The sequence below is a fragment of the Sesamum indicum genome, linkage group LG5 (genome assembly GCF_026168435.1).
Source record: "Sesamum indicum cultivar Baizhima isolate 11 linkage group LG5, ASM2616843v1, whole genome shotgun sequence".
Lineage (NCBI taxonomy): Eukaryota > Viridiplantae > Streptophyta > Magnoliopsida > Lamiales > Pedaliaceae > Sesamum > Sesamum indicum.
Window position 1 is genome coordinate 2,616,000 of NC_142661.1, and position 21,564 is coordinate 2,637,563.

Consider the following 21,564-nt stretch of genomic DNA (forward strand, 5'->3'; position numbering starts at 1 on the left):
ATATACTTTGTCATACGATTGATCACTTTTCGTGAATTATACACTAATCGCATGATAAATATGTACTTATCATATGATTGATTCAAATTCAACTAAAGCCGACTTGGCTAGAATTTCTCTAATTTTTTTAGAGGACAAGTTTTCTTTCTTCTTTTCTTAATGTATTTTGGTATGATTAGGGGAGAATATTTTTGGGTGCTCGATGTGGTTAGTGCTTTGTTTAGTTGTAATGTGATAAAGGGCTATTGACTTTATGGTTGCAACTCAATGGCTTTGATGTTCAAATTAAGTGACATTTGTCCAATTAAATTTACATCCTCCAAAGCACAAAAGCCATAGGAATCTTTTAAGTAACTTTTGATGGTGTGGTAGAATGTCAAAAAGGAAGTTTTTTTTTTTTTTTTTTCTTTTTCTACAACTTAAAAATGCAATTTTTTTTTATATAATTTTGTATTAATTGATAATTTAATATATTGGTAGGTAATACTCAATTTTAAATTTATCAATCCAAATGCAACGTTACCCGGTTATTATTGTTTTTGTTAATGTTTGTAATTATGAGAGGTGTAGACATTTTAGCAGCTGTTCTAATCCATAAAGTGATACATAAATCCAGAAACAAAAACAACATAGTTATCATTCAAACTATGCTCCATCATCATATGTTGATCTCATCAGTCAGCAACTGAGGCAGCCAAAAGAGACTTAGCTGGTGGCAACAGTGCAACAGCCCCTCGTACGGAGCAAGAGTATTTTCTGTAGATCCCTCCGAGTTTCTGGTCTGCCGCCATCGAATGGAAGGTAACAAGAAGCTTAGCACAATCCCTGATCATCGGACAAAGATTCGGTCAAAAATAAGTGTCTTAGGCAGACAACATTTGAAGAGAGGGTTCAAGATTCACTTACATAAGCTGTTGTTCTGAGAAACCTGTGTGCGTTCTAAGTGTTTTGTTCCAGAGGGGTGACTTGTTTAAGGTGCATCTAGCTGCATAGACTGCTGAGGCAGCAATCATCGATGGACAGTACCTAAGAGTCGAGTAGTTCATCGTTCCTAGCTCGGCCAGAAAATAGACCATATTCTCAACCTGTGCTCAAAAGGGTAGCTGGAATGTAAGTTAACTAGTATTCTTGGACATAAATTTCAGGAGCTAAGGGAACTCTTACATCCGAATCGGTCACGGATGCTTTGATGAAGCGTACGAGGAAAACATAAAGCGTTGGAACGGTTAAGTTCCATTCAAGTTCACCTAATATACGTTTCTCCATGATCAAGATTTGTTCGTTAGTGTAAGTTCTGTCTGAGATGCAAACTAACTCATGGACCTACAAAAGCAAGACCAGTTAGTTCACCTTGTATTCTGCTAAGAATGTTTGTCAGAACAGAACTTACAGATGAACTTTATTAACCTGAGGGGCCCAAATTTCTTCATATTTGGAGGCTATAAGCATTGCACTCAAGCCCACCAACTGAAGCTCCCGCCTTGAAGTAGTCCTTGATGCAAGAAACCGATCAACAATGTTGATTGTCAGGTAAAGTGTCTCTGGTGAAAGATCGAATTTGTTGTGAACTTGGACCAGCCAATCAATCAGAATTGCTCTCATTCTCTCATTTATCTCAGGTTGCGAATACATATAAGCATGAGCCCTGCCCTCGTTCTGCATCACCGATGAATAAAAACTCGTTTAGCCCCACAATGATAGACAAAGGTAGATTTGAGTTATAATAAGAAGTAAAAGTCCTACTATACACCTCAACAGACTTGTAGAACTTGTACATTTCCTCAACGTACTCAACGACAGCCAAGTCGTTATCTGCATCTGCAGCATCGATGTCGACTATTTGCTCTTCTGGTTTGCTTCTCAGCCCACAAGCAGCCTGCGATAACTCAACATAGTCATATGAAGGATTTTTGAGAAAATCAGCAAATAAAACAGAGAAGTTCCTCTTGAAATTCATATATGTTACCTTGCTTCTAGCAGTGAGAGTTGAAGTAAGAGTTGGAGCTTTATTTTTCGAATTACGGGTCTTGTTCTCCTTCTGTGCTGCAACTTCATTAGAATCAGGGCTGATTTCAATTATCTCCTCAGGCTTAGGTTTGATAGCAGCTTTCTTCTTAGCCGGCTTCAAGGCGGCCACAGCCCTCTTGTCAGGGTGAACTCCTCCACCTCCTATCACTGCGGCCAAGGGATTCTGTAATTCAAAGAACACAATCAGAATTAGGCCTGAAACATATTTGATACTCGATTGGAATCGACTGATAGGAGTTCGTTTGAACGGACTACTTTAAACTTAACAAACCAAACTTGAACGAGTAACTTTGGCTTCAATTCCATTAGTGCAAAAATAATAAATTATACTTAAAAATATCAAATTACTCCAGGTTGACTGGTATTTAACCCAATTAAAACTCACTTGAGCTCTACTAGATCAAGAATCAAACCAAATTAGATAATAACTCAAACAAGCTTGAACAATAATGTGGATTCGGCTCCACTCGAATTATTTACAACCCTAATCACAATGCTTCTAAAGGAGTTAAAACTCCAATCAACAGCAAAGCAAACAAGATCAGAATTTCAAGAAAATGGACCTTCTTGTTTTCAGCTTCTGCAGCCTCTGCATTAGCCAGCAACTTAGCGCAAAAACTCCTGAAAACACCAAACATTAACATAATCAAAACTACATTAATTATTGTGGAAATCGAAGTAGTTTGAGGATTAACTAAGACCTTGTAACCGGTCGAGAAACCTGAGGAAGCGGCTTGCCGTCGACCCCCCGAAGAGTAACCACATTCCCAATGTCGCCAAGAGCACGACGATTCTTCTTCTCCACTGCCCTGTTCTTCTGCTTAACAGCCCCCGGGACTGCCTCTCCTGTAAATGTTTGATCAACACCAGTAAGTAAAAGAAAACTCCAAGACGTTAATAAAGAACAAGAACAATAAGCAAAGAAAAGTTCAAGAATCTGATCACAGTAAAAGAATGCATGGTTTCACACGTGAACACAGATATGATCGAAGGATGTGTATTCATAAGAGTCTCCAAAACCCGATTCTTGAAAATCAATAATAAATTGGAAAAACATTTGAGATCCGCAGAACTCAAGAACCCTTCATCTGGATCATTACAAAGTCAAGAATCGAAGTACAGTAATGATCGTAGAAAATCATCACACATCATTAAACACACACTAAAAGATTAACCAAAGAGAGTTTTCAGTACCTATGTTCTGCTGTTGAACCACTGGTCTTGAAGCCATTTTCCGATCCGAAAAATCTTCTTCTCTCTCTCTCTCTTTCTCAGAAAAATTACAGAGTATTTGGGAAACAAAAGAGAGAAAGAAATGCCTTTATGAAGCTGGAGAAGGAGGCGCTTTCTTCGATCTCCAACGGTCTTCCTTTTCCTTTTTGAATTTCAGCCGTTGGATTAGAAACCTATCCGACGGTCTAGGTTTTGTTTCCAAATAAACCTAAATGCCTAATGAACTTACCGTTGCGGTAAAATTGTGGGCTAATATTTATATCCATGAAATAAATAAGTACTAATTTTCGGGTGGTTTCTTCTATTATTATTTCTTTTAAGTTTTTTGCAATTTTTTTCAGGAAAAATTGCACTTTTTTGTCCGTAAAATAGAAAGTATTGTACTTTTGATCCCACACTTTATTAATTTAGCACATTTAGCCTCGTAGGCTAAAAAATTATTGCATTCTGGACCAAAAACATTGCAATTTTTTTTTTCTATAGGATCAAATGTGTCATAATTCTTATTTTATAGAACCAAAAATGCTATTATTTATTATTCTATGGGATCAAATGTATGCCAACTATATTGTGGAATCAAAAGTATAACAACTATCATATGGAATCAAAAGTGCGATTTTCTCTTCTTTTTCTTTTTTTCAAGTCATCCACACCATATTCTTCGTATAGAATCCCATTAGGAACGTAATAATAACATCATCAGGAAAAAATAAAAATAAATCATAATTTAAAGGGTAAATTACAATAATTTTTTTTAAATTTGGCATAATTATGAATACCCCATCGTTGTCTGAAAAATTATCTACCTCTTGATTTTAATTGTCGTCTAACAAATAACTCAATATGTTTGTCTCCATTAGGTTTTCATTCATTTTTATGGTGAACTAACAAAAATGCCCTTGTGGATTAAAGACTATAATTTTATTTAATTTCTAAATTTTTTAAAATTTTTTTATGAACTAAGTGGATAATTTTTTTTCATCCACCCATCTATCTTTTTACAAATTCTTAATGTTTTTAATAAAAAATGCAACAAGGGCAAAATTGACAATTTTAAACCTTCATCCAAAGATTATATAATTTCATCAAATATTAATGAATATTTATAATTTTAAATAATAAAGAAATATTTATAAGCATGTCAATAATTCAGATGAGTTTGTATTAATTTACCCTATTTTAAAAACTTAATAAAAATTTTGTACTATGCACAAAATATTTAACAATTCTAGTGATTATAGAAAAGAATATAAATGATCCCCATTTCTTGTATGTTTATAGTTACATCTACATCTCCTGACGGGCCTGATCTATATATTTATATAAAGGCAAAATTGCAAAATTAGTCTTGTAAGTATGAGGGTGGCATAATTGGGATTATAAGTACAAGACTTACAATTTTAGTCCTGTAAGTATTGATTTTTTTGGCAATTTTGGTCCTTCCGACCAAAATTGCCCAAAAACGCGGTGGAGAGATTTGGGGCTTAGGGTTCCGACATCCACGAGCGCAACTTAAATACATAGGAGCTTGCGTGGCTAATGACGTGACTTTAGGCGGGAAAAAGAGCACAACTGGGCAAAAATTACACAATCAACAGCACGTGGAAAAAAAAAATAATGATGTGGCAACAATGTAAAAAACTGAGTTAAAAAATAAAGTTGTAAAACAAAAGCAGTAAAAATTCGCCCTCAAATCGCAATTCGCCCAAATCGAAAGAACCCTAAAAATCCTTCTTTCAACTCCCACAAACAACTGATCGTCGATTGAGGAGAAAGAAACCCGATTGAAGCAATGCCACTATCACTAAGATAATTGTAAGGAAAATTCTTACCTACATCAAGTTTGATCGAATCAAACTAATTATAGAGCAAGTGTGATATGCTTGCCATTGTCACTTTTTCTAAATTATAACCAATTACACTGCAAATGTATTGCACTTGTCATATAATTAATTTAGATTCGACTAAGCCTAGTTAGAATTTCCCAATTGTGGAGACAACTTTATTTCTCAAGCTGCAAGGATTAGAGCTTCCCAGAGATCAGATTGCGTCACAAATATTCACTATGGCAAAATGTTAATCAAGATATTGCAAATAGCTCACAATGAAGTATCAAATGATTAGCAACATAAGTTATTACAACAAGTGATTTAGGCAAAACCAAAAACTATGCCTAGAACCAATGTACTAACTACTCCCAGAAGCCAAGATTAGAACTGCAAAGACATCATCATCTCCACAACAAACACGGACAGAAACATGACTCACGCTTGACTGCTCGAATCAGTCGAAAACTGGGAAGTTAATCCTAGTTTGTCTTTACAGCAAAGCATCGTCGTCTGGACCGGCAAGCAAGACCTGTCATTTTGAGTTTCTTGTTTAGAATCTCCACCGGTTGCCAAGTTATAGAAACCACCTATGATGTTTGGAGAGTTACACGGCCACACCCTCTATCGTTGATGTTTTTATTATACTGATACCATATATGGGTGATGTTTTTTCGATATATAGTTAAATTCGGACAATCCTGAAGTGTAATTATTTAAATATTTGGGACAGTTTTAGTAATTTGACCATAACTGAGGATCTCAGTATAACTAATATTACCCCTCTCGTTATTGGTACGTCTTGTCTTAACATGTAACGAAAATTTTGAACACTGTTGACGGAAAAGGTTTAATATGTTTTATAAGTAACCAAAAAACATCACAAGTTGTAGGAAAAGATGGCTAAACCAGAATTAAGCTACTTACATTGCAGTCGAGAGCATATTTGCGAGCAAGTATCAGGGCTCCATTTCTCTCTTGTTCCGACCCAAAAACAAGCACGAAAGATTGTCCTTTGCGAGCCTGCCAAAACAGCGACTTCCCAGCCAAGTTGCCGCCTCCTCTGAATCCACAAAGCTGAAATTGCCAATAATCAGCACGTTGCTTTTGACATAGATTTTCATAAATTCTGTTCAAAGACATTATGGTAAACAATGCTCCTAGATTACTGTTATGAGTTTGATGTCTCCACAAAAGTTTTCCGTGAGGAATTGTTAACGAAAATGGCATGAAAGATCAACCAATACAGTAGTCCTATTTTAGTATAATGTACAAGAACAATTACCTGCATGGACTTAGAGTATGATTCTCTGGCCTTAGTGATCCATCCTCGACTCAGCTTTATCCTTGTTTTCCCAATGTGAAACAAGTGTGCTGACTGCGAAGAATAATTCCGTCCGTTCATTTGGGAGATTACTACCTGTTAAAACAGACAGGAATAGGATCAGACGAAACCACTATTCTTAGACAATTTTTAACTTTCAGCTTATGTCTTGAATTACGTACGCTAAAGTCATGGTTTGGTTTCCGCAGAAGCGTCTCTACATAGCTCCCCAAGTCAATAGCTGCAGACGGAAAAAGAAATAGAAAAACTAGTTTAGACAGTCGACTAAAATATATATCTCAAACATAGTATGGTGGGATGGTTTTGAGCTCATGACAGGTAACGAATCATTGAGAAGTTGCCTGTTCTTATGGAATAGAAATCAATGGTAACAAACCTTGTGCAATAGGGCCGTGAGTTGTGATCCAGATCTTTTGGCCGTTTGCGACTATGTCAGCTTGCAGAACTCGCCCGACATCAATGGGCTCAGGAGCATAAACGCACTTGTGGGCACCTGGTAGAGCAATAATGAATGTAGTCAAAGAATTATCAAGCCAGGAAACTGACGAATGAGTGTGTAACTAGAACAGGGTCATTGTTGAAAGTTTCAGCTGTTAGTAAGGAGAATGATTTAATATCTAATATCTCTAAAGGCTCGGAGCAAGAAAAACAAAAAGAGAGAAAATAATTATGCAAAAGATCAAGAGTAGCATATACCTAAAATAGGTTCCCTACGGCTGCATTGAGATGACAGACGATACCACTGGATTGAACATTTTGCTAGCTCTGTAGCTTTCTCTGAGCACGGCTGAATCCGTAAAATAGAACCTAATGTCTCCGAACCATTTAACTCATATAGTCGGGGTATATTTTCGTCGACTTTCTTCATCATCGCCAGCTGTAAAAAAGGAAGACAGAAATCTCTAAGGTGTAAAGAATTGGTATCATCCTACTCGTTTTTGGACATCTGTAAGGCGGAGATCACATGCATAACATGACAGTCAGCTTTACTCGGTAACAACTTAATGTCTAGTACAACAATCCAATGATACGAAAAGTTCGACTGCAATTTCATATAGTTTTACTGCAGATATACATATTACTAGCAGAACGCAAAAGATATTCAGCCGAACCAAAAAATGGCTTACCTCGTTTTGAAGATTAACTGAAATTGTACACTTCTCTCTGATTTGAAGTCTCAGTTCGCGCAGTTCGTGTTCCATGTCCATGACCTACAAATAAACGGAATGATATAGTTGGAAGAACAAGTTACACATTCCAGTTCCAAATGTAAGAAACTTATATGCAGCAGTCTACGACATGAATCATGAGTACATTAAATGACTTACGAAGCCATCTTAACAGGAACACAATTAATTAGTTTGAAAGTAACAATAAGTGGAACATGGGAGTTCCAGAAAATCATTAAACAAATGAAACTAGTTGAGGAAATCTTGACTAACCTTCACAGGCTGATGCTTTAACTTAATTCGTCTGGCTTCTTGAACCTCTTCAATCAGTTCCTCCAATTCCTATCAGCAAGAAATTTCTATTCAAAGTTTTCTCATGTGGGATATAATAGAAGCAACCTTCAACCACAAGTACTACTTATGTTGTTCTGATGGAAAGAACAGCATGGAAAGAAAACAGCTAGAATCTTGTCTGAGAAGGCATAGACACTCCAAATTGGACTTCGGAAATAGTATTTATCATAATTCATCTTTTGACATTTTCGTTGAATAAAAAACACCTATTTTTGTAAGTAAATGGAATTTATGCTTGCAGCAGATATGTCCATTTCTGGCAGAGGTTAACTGAAATTATTTTCCAAGAAACTTTTTCAAGTAATTTGTTGTGATTTCTTGATGAAAAAGAATGAACCTAAATCAAAACAGATACATGGACAAATCGAAGGGCATAGCTCTCGTGGAGCTTTCTCACTTCTCCCCATATGCTTGTGAGAAACACTGAAGTTTACCTGCTGCTTCCCTGAGCTTTGGTTTCTTTCTTGTTCCTCAAGGGCCTCTCCAATCCTTTGCACGACTGCTCTTGCACTCTCGATTTCGGCACAAGCAAAAGACTTTTCTTGGTTGACTAGCTTTTTAGCATCCTCAGAAGCCTGCAGAAGGAAAGCAGATTCAGTTATCCGACTACGAGGAGAGAAATGAGAACATAATTACATGTGAGATCTCAAAAGCCAGAAAAAGTGATCTGTATGAAGAATCATAACGTAAACAAAATGGCTAACAACAACAAATATATGTCGAAATATTCAGAAAAGAACATAAAAATCATGTCTATTTTTGTGGATGTGGAGAGTGACAATGCAGCAAAGTGACAAGTATCATAACCTGCTTGAGGAAGTTCACTAGCTTTTTTACTTCAAACTTCTCCTGAATTAGCTCTCCTTCTTTTTGAGTCAATTTCACAGCCAAAGCCTCCACCTGGAGAATATTGAAGAAAACATACAAGCACCATGATGCAAGAGTTTCAGGATGAGCAAATCAAAGTGGCAAGATGTACCATCAGAAGTTTGAAAAATTATCCGGACCGAACAATGAGGACAAAGATGTAAAAACCATACAAGTGCATGGCTCCCTTCAGTTAAATTTATTCTTAAATTAGGAAAAATAAAAAAAGACGTGGATAAAATATTACATGTTCATCGAGTTGACATAATCCATGAATATAGATATGGGCAAAGCAAAAAGGATCAACGAGTTTATGCATAAAACAGGAAACTGACCATTGAAATTGCTTTCTCCACATCGTCTTTGTTTTGACCCGCTAATCTTCCTTTCAAACATTCCAATGCATCCCTAAGCTTCTTCAGAAGCACATGTCCCTCTAAAGATGCCACCTCCCTAAGTTTAGCCTGAATTCCATAAAACATGTCACGGTTGAACTCATATTTATAGTCACGAAATTTGCGAATGTGTTACAACTTTAGAAATAGTAGCAGGGGGCATTAACTCATTTTTTGTGATTGAAAATTTTACCCTCTACAGAGTCTTTCCTCCCAAATGAAAAATTATATAGTTCTGATCAATGTGAAAAGAACAGGATATTAAGCAGTTCAGAAGCAAACACAGGAGTACAAGACCTCCTCAGACAACTTTGCTGCAGCAGCCAAATTCTTGTCAAATTTGCTGGCCAGGTCGCGTACGGTTAGACGCTTATGTTGTTCTGACAGCTGGTTTATTTCCTCTGCTACCACCTCCTTCAAGGGTGGACCCTTATTGTCCTCCTTGACCTCCTCTAAAATTTGATTATCAGGGCCTAATCTATACTTCGGAAACTGAATAGACTGAAAGCTCACGTCGGACGACACTGACCAAACTCCTTCGCCTTCATCTCCAAATTCTGGGCTAATCCGCGTCATTGGCCCAACTTTATGTTCTGTAAATCAAATGCAGATTTACCTTATTGGAGAGCAAACTTTTATACTTCAATCAAGATCTAGTCCGAGTTGAAAGAATCGGTATGGCCTAGGACTTGGCAAGAATGCAACAGAAGCATGAAAATAAGCATATTTAAATTTTAAACCGAAAGGAAACTAATCCCTTAATTCCGGGCATTCGGCACACACCTATTCTAACACGAGTACGATGCAAAAGCAAAAATAAACACTCAAAAACACGAGGACCCCATTCATGTCACTCATTCAACAAAAATACACATATTAGTACATTAGAAGCAAAGTGCCAATCTAAGTGAAACTATAGCTGATAAATGCAATAAGTGACAGAAAAGTATCACCAAGGCTGCCACTCATAGTCGGATAAGATGACTACAGGCTGTCTTAACCAACCAAAACCACCGTTCTTGAAAGGGAGATCCAAATCAAGAAACGAAGGCAAAAAAGTCCAAATTGCTCCAAAAGGAAACTAGAAAGGATAGCATACAGTGATAACTACTTCACAACAAAACAAGAAAAGTTCACTTCTCCTATCCAACACAAGTTCTTTGGTCTTCTACAGATCAATTGTTCATAACTGCAGGTTTTCAGAAGAGAAAAGGATTAAATATCATGAAGAGCAGAGAATGATCCCTCTGAGCCAAATACATGGGAGCAGTTGTAAGATTCAATTTTTAGAGCAATAGAAGAAACTAAGGAAGTAGCTCAAGAGAAATTTATAAGCCTTTACCAAACCACGTTACGCATATGTAATGAAGAAATGATCAAGAACAGTTACCACAAAGTACTAACATGACTAAAATTCTGATTTTGATTTCAAAACCTTGCTTCCATATTACATGAAAAATGATCCCTTTTCCTTATCAATCACAGCACAGAAATGAGTAAATGGAAAAACAAGAAAAAGGGAAAGAAAGAAAAGGATTGAAAACTACAAAACTCAACTTCTTTGAGAGTCTGATATACTTAATCTTGAAAGGAAACCCAAACAAATAAGGAAAAGTTGGCAGCACAGATGAATAGTGTGCTAGAATTAAGCATTGAAGTTGATGAAACTGCTACTTACAGAGGATTATCACAAGACAAATATTTGCAGTATACTACTGTAAGAAGAAATGGCAGATATTCATCATATTCTTCAAGAATACCAGTTCTGGGGGGGGGGGGGGGAGAGAGAGAGAGAGAGGGGGGAAGCAGCAGAAGAAGAAGCAGAAAGAAATGTCTGTCTGCTGTTTTAAAGGCAAAGTGAAAAGAAAAGCTAATCAGTCATCACCCCTCCACACCGTTTTACTGAAGCCACTCTGTACTTCTGTATCTCTGTCTCTCTCTCTCTCCACGCTTCCACTGGCAAAGGACTGTTGACAAGGCCTTATCTATGGAATTTACAATAATAGCCCTTGTTCCTTTTTCTTCTATTTGGGTTATATGGCATGTTTTTTTTTTTTTTTTAATGTTTTCAATCTTATATCATATTGCCCAAATCTTTACATTTTTAATCCAAAGAAAAATGGGATTTTTTAAATTTTAATCCAATCATTAATGAGTCTTGCGGAAAGCACGCAACGTCAAGTTTATATTGTTTGTTATAATTTAAACAAGAATTTTCATATTCGACCTTTTATCTACTTATTCTTATTTGCACCATCAGAAATATTTTTGTTACGATCAAAAGTTTCATAAAACGAAACTGCATGTCATAATAAAGAAATAATATAACGCATTCGTCTCACTGCCAAAAATATTTTAATAATCAGATCATAATGCTTCAATGTTTAGTATGTTATTATCTTCATTTGATTTGTTCTCTTAATTCCTTTTTACAAAAGGTACTTTAGTCACTTAAAAATTAAGCATGCTAAACTTCAAGGAGGAGTAGGTAAAATTTGACAAATTGATTTTCTAGGTAAGTTTCATGAAATTGTAGGAGTTATTTGTTTGATCTAATTCTTTTCCCCTTATATTCGATTGAGATCGTAGGATCATACTCGACTATCCACAATATTCCAAGCTAAGATGAGCAGTATTTGAGAAAATACTACATGTTAGGCTCGTTGAGAAGTTTTCAGCAAAGATTCTCCAATGCTAAAGGTAATTCGATTCAATTTGGATAATAATTCGAAAACGAGACCTGAAATTAATCTAATTAAGATGTCGTACCTCATTCATGGTCTGCATGAAATATTTATAAAGCTGAATATTTGTATTTATATGGATCCAATTGACATCATCCACGTGTCAACAAATCAACGATCAAAATCCTTCGACCCATGGGTCGGGTCAGATCGGGTTCGAGCTTACTTGATCGTAAAAGATACAATATTGCCCCTTTATCCATAGTTACCCCATTATTTTTAATATTCGGAAGCATACGGATTCTGTACCAGCAAACCATATTTAACCGTTTGTTCCCTCTCCGTTCTAGCTTTCTAAATAAGTCAGATCGGAGCGAAAAACTCCTAAATCAGTAAATCCGGAAGCTCCTTCCTTCCCCAGAGTTCTTCCTTCTAAGAGGGTTGGCACAAAAGCAGCAGATATTGAAACTAATAGCAAAGAAGGCCATTTCCTGGAACTAGATTCTAATCTATTAGATCTTCTACCGTAATTCGCTAATTTCAATAAAAGAGCAGGTAACTACATAAAATATAATATTTTTTTTTTGTTAAAACTAAATATATTAACAATATTTATCAATGCAAAAGACATCTTATAAGTCCACAAATAAGATTTTGGAAACTGAAAAGTATATCCACTGATTTGATTTCACTAACTCTCAACCTTTTTTTTATATTATCTGAAATTGAAATTCCATTCCCCCTTAGCCCTGTTTATAAATAGGAAAGAGGAGGACAAGATTGTGAATTTCCATGGGAGAGAGAGTGGCAGAAGTCCTTACGGGAGTGGCCATAGAAGTTTTTCATCTCACGTGTCTCCATTCCCACAACCTGCGGAAAGATTCTCTGAACTTCATATCATCATTGTAATTTCAGTTAAAGACTCATAATAGTTTTCATGTCACGCGCTGTCCCCACTCGCCTTCATTCCCCTTTACAGCGCAACCATCCATGCGCGTGGCATTTGTATAACATATTTTATTTGATCGAATTAAATTAATTATATAATAAATATTATATATTTATTATATAATTAATTAATATATTTAATTTATACAATAATTAAATAATAAATATATTATACTTACCACAATTTTAATTTGACAAATTCGTTCGATTTAGAATGTCTTTTTATCCCACCATGTTTATGTAGCTATTTATAAAATTGTCACCTTTCAAAACTATGTACGAATTTAAATATAAAAATAAATAATTAGTATAAATTAAACTATATAATAGAATTATATAATGCTGAAAATTTAAAACTATATAGTAAATATGTGATGTGATTTTTTCTTATTTAATATTTTTTATATTTAATTTATATAAAAAAAATTATGAAATTCGTTGTTTTGTTTTTTAAGTTATCTCGAGTGACTGTTTTCTGTAACTTCGATAACGTGAAGAAAAATTCTTAAATTAATTTATTTAGAGTAAAACTAACTTAATGGAGAATAAGATAAGATAAATATTATATATTTCGATAAAATTCAAATAAGAAAACATCATAGTGATATTACGAAGACGACAACAAAGAAGAAGACAAAAGTAAACTATTACGTTCATAGTTATTTATTATTTTTATGATTGAGTAATTTCAGATTCGATATTATTATTCTGATATATTACAATAATTAATATACACGGTAGATAATGATGGTTTAAAATGAATATTTTACAATACTGAAATATCTTTATGGATACGGGGACGAGCTACTATATTAGTTATTTATTTCTTTTAATCACAAAAAAATAGTAATATTTGTTCACGTAGAATAAGAGGCTGATGTATTTGGGAGCATTTGAATTAAAATAAGTAAAAAAACATAAATTTTTAAGTGTGTGGTATATATGACATTGAAATTTTAAGTGGCCATTAATTTTGATTAGGGACGTGGTGATTTATGTATATAAAAGCGATCGTCTTTTTTACGGGAACCTAAACCCTTCACCAATTTTGTCACAGTGGATCAAAATTCATTTCAAAATTTTATCATTTTGACCACTGTTCACATATTTTTTTTATTTTTTTAATTTTTCAGTTGAATTTAATTAATTTTTATATTTTTTTTCGTACTAGTCTTTTTTTGCCGTAAAATTTACGAGATTATTCTAAAATCTTAGAATATTTTCTTGTCGAATTTAATAGCTTTTTGGGATAATTTAGAATTTAGCCCGTTTGAAATTTATTTTAGTTATGACTCTTTTTTTTTCTATATTTGCAAATTATATTGTGAAAATTATTTAAAAATAAACAACAATTTTCTAATTATATCGAGTAGTTAGAAGATTGGAGACGAATTTTTCAATTATTTTCTGAATTTTATTGCTTCCCTCCATTATTCCTACCCAAGAAACTCTCATGAATCATGATTATTTTCATGCAAAAAGAACTTATATTGTGCAATAAAAATGATGTCCTAAATGGGATTTATCTAGATTCAAGATCCAATTATATTGCACCATGTGGATTATTTTATCACCATTCTCCTTATACAAAAATTGTACTGAATTTTGTGATAATAAAAAAAAAAGATATAATATTATGAATTTGGTGTCTCAAAGATTCCTTAATTAATTCAGATTGTCCTAATGATGAGTGGATTAGGTCATCATTATATGTTTTTTTTGGGTAAATGTAAGTTTCATTAATAAAACAAGATCGTATAGTACAACAGTGCTCAACTGGTGGTTTCTCCCTCGACAGGCCAAGGGATACGCCAAAATTTATATAACGTACATAAACTAACAGAACGAGATAAATTAACACTGATAATCCTCTGTCTAATATCTTCTACAATAATGGAAGCTATGATATTCGATAGTCGTTCCGTATGCTCAAAGCGTCTCAAATTTCGTTCCCTCCAAATGTGGTAAATGCAAGCAGTCAAGAGTGCACGATAAGCCAAGTTAATAGTATGTTTTCCTCTCCATTTCCTTGCAGCTCACTCAACATCCCGTAATCACTCTCTATTCGGCCATTCAAACCAGGTCAACATTATATGTTACAACTTTGGAGCATGTGGCGGGTGGGGTGGGGTGCAATTGGTAGGTAGCACAGCAAAAACTAAGTGCCTATAATGATTATAATTAGTGTTAATTGGCAATTGAGCTTTGGAATTAATTAATTACAGTTTTAGGGTCATGTGGAGTTCCATTGGACCACCCTACAATTGTGATAATAGGGTTGCCTTTTTTTAGTTCCTTTTAATTTAATTAATTCAGTTTTGTTTGTTCTTAATTATTTAGAATAATTGCACTCTCCTCTCCAAACTTTGGTATAAGTATACATAAATTCTTTGTGGTTTAAAAAATTACATTTAGAACCTTTGAAATTTGCTTTCGTCTAACAAATAAATCCTTTCGTTTGTCAAAATTCACTAAATTTTCTGACATCAACAAAAAAATATTGAATAAAAATTCTATATTAACCCCCGATCGACTTATTATTAATTTATTGCAAGTCAAGTAATTCTTTTAACCAAATTGCCTCATATTGTCTCATACGTTAATACATGTAAGGTGATATACCTTCACCGTTATAAGGGTAGTTTTGTCAGAAAAATTTGTTCGACCTACAATAAGTCAATAACAAGTCAATCGAGTATAAACATCAATTTTCTTTCAATTTTTTTTGTTAGTATTAGCAAATTCATTTAATTTTCACTAACAGATGAACCTATTTGTTAGACCAAAAGAAAACTTCAGAGGTCTTAAATGCATTTAATTTTCAATAATAGTAATACTACCTTACTATTATTAAGGGGACGGGCCTTAAGATTTTCAATAATATTTCTTTCAAAGTTCAAAATACATTACAGAAAATGAAAGAAATATTACTGAAAATCTTTATGAAGTACAATTTTGTTATGAATACAAATCGGGATACGTGTTTTAAGTTATTTTTTTCATGATAATACGTATTTAATTTGTTGACAAATACACGCCGCCGGTCTATAGAAATCGTAAGAAGGTTGAATTCCTTGAACTGAAGCAGAATGATTTGTCTATTGCTGAGTATGAGTTACAATTGTGCGGCCGTCAAAATATGCACCAGAAGAGGTGAGTACTGATGAATTAAGGAGGGACAGATTCGAACGAGGCTTGAGACTTGAAATCCGAGAGAAAATAGTAATTAAACCTCGAGTTATGATGCATTGCTGGATAAAGGATTTAATTTCTATTTTCTCTCGAATTTCAAGCCTCAAGCCTCGTTTGAATCTGTCTCTCCTTAATTCATCGGTACTCACATCTTCTGGTGCATATTTTGACAGCCTCAAAAATTGTAACTCGTACTCGGCAATAAACAAATCATTCTACTTCAATTTAAGAAATTCAACTTCCTTACGATTTTTATAAACCGACGGAGTGTATTTGCCAGTAAATTCTTTTTAAAAAATCATTTCAGATCAAGGTGATTGATCAATTATTGCTCCTCCAAACAATTTCCCACCAACCATTTGGTATATATTAATTTGGAACCAATTTAATATTATATATTAATTTTTCCCTTCTTCATTCATTTTAAAAAAATATATATATACACAAAAGATAAATCCTTTCGTTTGGTATATCAAATGTTGAGTTTTGTATAAAGAGAAGACAAAATGAATCCAAGCCCACAATGGCCCAACTTTGAGTGGACCTTTAAGAATCTCTATCTATCTACATCTTGTTAGCAATTGGGCTTCAAGTTTTTAAAATCCCACGCAGCCCACCATTAATCTGTATTTCTATATAAATACTAGCCGTTATGGTAAATAATAAATAATTTTTTACATTTTAAAATATATTATATATAAAATTAAAATGTATAAATGAATTTATAGTAAAAAAATAATTTATCAATTAATGTAAAATTTGGAGAGTTGAATAAGTTATGGGCATTTTTGGTTTTATAAAATTTTAGTGCGTTCTCAACATTATCACATATATAGACATGAGATAGTAAATATGCCGTAAATTGCATTGACAGCCATTGAAATTAGGTCAAATTATATAAATATTTTTTGTCTTTTATAAAATTGTAACTATACCCACATAGGGGCATTAGTGTAATATTTTATAAAAGGTGTTTGGATATGTTTTGTCATTAAATATGAGGTGTAGTTATAATTACACTATAACCTCAGGTAGTGTAACTGTAAGTTTACAAAAGACTATAAGTATTCGTATATTTTAACTTGGGAATAATTACGCTTCCCTCCCCTGAGGTTTGATATAATTATACTTAGACTCCTTGTGGTTTGAAAAAATTACATCTAGCACCTCTGAGGTTTGCTTCTGTCCAACAAATAAGTACCCCATTAGTCAAAATTCATCGAATTGCTGATATTAATAAAAAAAAATTGAATAAAAATAGATATTTACCATCGATTGACTGATTACTGATTTATTGCAGTTCAAATAATTTTTTTTGAACTGAACTACCCTTATAAAAACGAAAGTATAACTCCTCACATGCATTAACTCATGAAGATATATGAGGATAATTTGATCATAAAAAGATTTATTTGACGTGCAATAAGTCAATCAGGGGTTGATACAGATTTCTTTTCTGATTTGTTTTGTTAATATCAGCAAATTCGATAAATTTTTATTAACAGAGAGACTTATTTATTAAATGCCAGTAAACATCAGGAGTGATAGTGTAATTTCTCAAATTATAAGAAATTTACGTATAATTATATCAAATTTTATAAAAAAAAAAAGAGTATAATTATCCCTTTAAATTAACCTCAAGAGTTGTAAATTGAATTTACTCATCCAATCGGACCAATGAAGTAAACAATTTTTCCCTCTATCGTATTATTACATATCCCATCTTTTATCGTACTTTAATCTATCATCTCATAATTACATCATTAAAAATAAATGAGCTCAAAACGGAGTGGGTCGGGTCCCCAATTAATCCGACCCGTTATCAAGATCATTTTTTTGGAAAAAATTTAAAGACAATATTTAATAACTTGATTATTTTATAGGAAAATTACAACAACCTTCCAAAAATTATCAATATATTATGATTTTAACGATCATTGAATAATTTAGATTTTTATTCATTTTTTATGGTGAATTGACTAAACTGTTCTTGTTGACCATGAATTATAATTTTATTTATTTTTTAAAATTTTCTTAATTTTTTTATGGATATTAGGGGTATTGATGATATTTTAAATAATAAAAAAATATTCATAGTATATTAAATTTTTAAAGAGTTCGTTGTAATTTATGGTATTTTATATTTGAAGAAAGAGATAATTACACTCTCATTCCCTAAGATTTTATGTATTTACACGTAGATTTATTGTGATTTGAAAACTAATATCCATTACTCTTGAGGTTTGCTTTTGTCTAATAAATTAATCAAAATTAAATGAATTTATCGATATTAACAAAAAAAACTGAATATTTATTCTCAATTGACCATATTTTTATTGACTAAAATACCCTTATAATGGTCAAAATATATCTCCTCACACTTATTAACGTGCGAAGATGTATAAGGGTAATTTGATCATAAAAAAAATTTATTTACCCTGTAATAAGTCAATAATATGAGTTTTTATCTTATTTTTTTATTTAATACTAGCAAATTGGACTGAATTTTTACTTAAAAAAATTATTTATTATATAAAAGCATTCGTACTAAATATAATTTTTTAAATTATATAAAATTTATATATAATAAGAATGTCTAATTATCCCTTTAAAAAAATTAAATTTGTGGACAGGCCACATGAAGACAATTGTCTCTCATATGAGCTGCCGGTTTATGCCTGGACAACAGTTATCAGCCGGCTTCACTCGCCTACTTCTGCTGTGGTACCCAGACACCAATAGCATCGGAGCGTGGGGTACACAAATCCATCTGCTGGTGCATGCTTGTTGCGGTGTGAAGCTTTCACTTTGACAGGATCCTCTAAGGACTAAAAGGTAAATTCAAGTATGTTTGCGTAATAAAAAATCTGCAATGATTGCTCAGCTTGGGGATATTGCAATACATATTTACCTTTTCGTCCTTGGCTAGTTGTTGGGGAAAAGACCCGCGTGCCCCTACTATGCGAGTTTGGAGGAAATTTTAAATTGAGTTTTTAAAGTATTTTATAAATTCTAATTATTTATTTAAAATTATTTTTAATCTTGCGATAAATCATGAAATAGATAAAAAAATGATAGGATTAATTAAATAATTTTGTACCCTCAAAATTTATCATTTTTATTTTTCCTATATTGTTATAAAAAATCAGACAATTTTTTTTAAAAAAATTAATCTTTATGCAAAATTATTATATTTCAACTAAAATTAAAAATGATATAACATTAAGAATGTTTAATCACTATTTTTTTTAAAATAATAATATTAAATTATATAGATTTTATATTCCCTCTATTTATTATGTAAAGGATGTTATGGTTTTTTTTTTTATTTTTTTATAAAGTAAACAAAATAAATTGATATGGAGATTTAAAATTTACTTAAATTTATTCCTTCAAGTAAAATAAATTTTGAGTTGCAACAAAATTAGATCTTGACTGTAAAAACTATCAAAATTCTCATAGGAAGTGATAAGCATCAAGCAGCAGTGAAGCAATGCCATAGCTCTCGTTATATTAGGAAAATTATCCACGATAGATAAATTCTGGTTGTCTTATCTTGGCATCTGTGTTTCTTGTGATGAAGGCGTAATAGAATCACATACACACTTATTTCTTCGATGTCGTTATGCCAGACGATGCCTCATAGCTGTGAGACAGGATGTTCGATTCACATGGCCGAACTGAGACTGGGCCTTAGATGTGGAGTGGGCTACTAGGAAGTGGAGAGGGAAACATATAATTAATTTATCCTACCGTGCACTACTCGTTGTATGTGTCTATCATATCTGGAGAGAGCGGAACTTGCGTCGCTTTCAGCATGTTGATCGACCACCGAACACCATTGCTGCCATCATAGTAGACGACGTTAGACAGAGATTCATTAGTGCTAATTTATCACACTCTATTAGTACTTCTGCATTATATGAACTATGGCATATCCCATAGCCTGTTATGGGAGGAATCGATATTTGACTGTTGTACTGTACGCATGTACCTTTTTATTAATGAAACTTACATTTACCCAAAAAAATATGCGATACATTTGCATCGTGAGTGACTTGTGTGGTGAAAGTTTGGAAGACAGAGGAGGAGATCGACAGATGAATGAACAATCATCCATGAATACGAGCTGCAACATTTCAATTGTGCAGTTCCAGTATGTGTGGCAGTGGTAGTGTTGCCATTAGGTAAGTAAATGATGGGAGCAGGGTGTATAGGAATTAGAGAGTGAAGCATTGTTGCATCCCTGCACATGTGTCTGGTAGCTCTAGTGTTTACAATCCAAGAGTTCGAATTATGCTTAGTGCAATCAGTGTTGGAGGCCATACCAACAACTTCGGAATGGACTTGTAGCAACTTTGGAACAAAAAATAATTGTTGTCGTCACTTTTTTTGTCAGAAGAATTTGGAATGGCTTTTGAAAGTGCTATAAAAATTTGGAACGGCTTCTCTTTTGATGAAAACTCATCGTTCCATAATCTGGTTAGAAGGTCGTTCCAAATATATAATTGTCGTGGCCGTTAAAAACACTGGTACAATTTTTTTACCGCTATAAATTTACTATGACTTTTGAAATTGACGTGTTGGCGTTGTAACGCACTGAAAAAAAAAAAAAAAAGGAACGTTCATTCTAAGAATCGAATATAAAGTTGTTACAAAACATAATACAATTAAAGCAGTCCATAAGCCATTCCAATTATATGATATCTTCTGAAATATTTAAGTTTATAATATTTTATGAATAAATTTTTACTTTTTTAAAAAATAAAAAATAATATTTAAAATGGCAAAAAATAACAAATATGTTACAAGGATCGTTCCAAAAATTTACAATATTTGGCAGATCTATTTTGGTGCCGACTCAAAATGTGGATGGAAATTGAAATTTTGGAACGGCCACTATACAAAACTGTTCCAAAAATCGAATAGAATTTATTCATATAGCGGAAAATTCTAACAAACTTTGGGGAAAATTCAATTTTCAAATGGTCGTTTCAAAATTCGTTCCAATATGTTAATATAAAAAAATTGTGTAAAAAATCGTTCCAATATATTTTTAAATTTTATAACTTATGTTTTCAAGTACGCTATTTTAAATTTTATACACCAGATTTATGTCAAATTTAAACACATATGAGACTATGTTCAGTTGATCACATTTGTCGGCCTGAACTAAAATCGCATGGCCTAATTCAAAGGTGCACTGAATTGAAAAACTACCCTTGTGTTCCGGATATAATATCCCGACATTCATTTACCAAATTAGTTCAAAACTTAATCGTATGTCTTCTTTTGTCAATTGAATGTTGTTTAGTGTTAATTATTTTTATAATACTTTGATGATAAAAGTTATTTATCATTATTTTTTGAAAATAACAGTTTCTTAAAATATCTATTTTCTGAAAATAATTCTAAAAGTTTATATTTCATGAAATTTTTTTGAAAAGAATTTCTAAAATTTTTGAAAATTTTCTAAATGTTTTTTGGAAATTTTTGGAACTTATTCTAATTTTTCTGAAATTT

At 33.0% G+C, this 21,564-nt stretch overlaps 2 protein-coding genes across 2 annotated transcripts; both read right to left on the reverse strand.

Moving 5' to 3' along the window:
- Positions 1-565: 565 nt before the first annotated feature.
- Positions 566-3,318, reverse strand: LOC105162692 (G2/mitotic-specific cyclin-1). The gene is made up of 9 exons (XM_011080782.3): positions 3,223-3,318; positions 2,730-2,874; positions 2,592-2,649; positions 1,967-2,191; positions 1,751-1,876; positions 1,408-1,656; positions 1,165-1,323; positions 907-1,085; positions 566-825 (listed from the first exon to the last, which is right to left on the reverse strand). Exons 1-9 carry the CDS (start codon positions 3,257-3,259, stop codon positions 675-677), a joined length of 1,329 nt encoding a protein of 442 aa, XP_011079084.2. The 5' UTR covers positions 3,260-3,318; the 3' UTR covers positions 566-674.
- Positions 3,319-5,306: 1,988 nt separating this feature from the next.
- Positions 5,307-11,048, reverse strand: LOC105162690 (stomatal closure-related actin-binding protein 3). The gene is made up of 13 exons (XM_011080781.3): positions 10,896-11,048; positions 9,515-9,810; positions 9,158-9,286; positions 8,763-8,855; positions 8,390-8,530; positions 7,875-7,943; positions 7,560-7,643; positions 7,129-7,309; positions 6,809-6,925; positions 6,594-6,652; positions 6,373-6,507; positions 6,015-6,164; positions 5,307-5,619 (listed from the first exon to the last, which is right to left on the reverse strand). The coding sequence occupies exons 2-13, from the start codon at positions 9,791-9,793 to the stop codon at positions 5,581-5,583; spliced, it is 1,476 nt and encodes a 491-aa protein (XP_011079083.2). The 5' UTR covers positions 9,794-9,810; positions 10,896-11,048; the 3' UTR covers positions 5,307-5,580.
- Positions 11,049-21,564: the final 10,516 nt, after the last annotated feature.

Bases quoted from the DNA above. Each gene is read 5' to 3' on its own strand.
- LOC105162692 (XM_011080782.3), bottom strand. From the start codon at position 3,259: ATGGCTTCAAGACCAGTGGTTCAACAGCAGAACATAG. The intron at 2,875-3,222 runs GTACTGAAAACT...AAACATTTACAG, and splicing joins GGTTCAACAGCAGAACATAG to GAGAGGCAGTCCCGGGGGCT. The intron at 1,877-1,966 runs GTAACATATATG...GAGTTATCGCAG, and splicing joins CTCTCACTGCTAGAAGCAAG to GCTGCTTGTGGGCTGAGAAG.
- LOC105162690 (XM_011080781.3), bottom strand. From the start codon at position 9,793: ATGACGCGGATTAGCCCAGAATTTGGAGATGAAGGCGAAGGAGTTTGG. The intron at 7,944-8,389 runs GTAAACTTCAGT...TCTTGCTGATAG, and splicing joins AAAGCTCAGGGAAGCAGCAG to GAATTGGAGGAACTGATTGA. The intron at 6,165-6,372 runs GTAATTGTTCTT...TGGCAATTTCAG, and splicing joins CATACTCTAAGTCCATGCAG to CTTTGTGGATTCAGAGGAGG.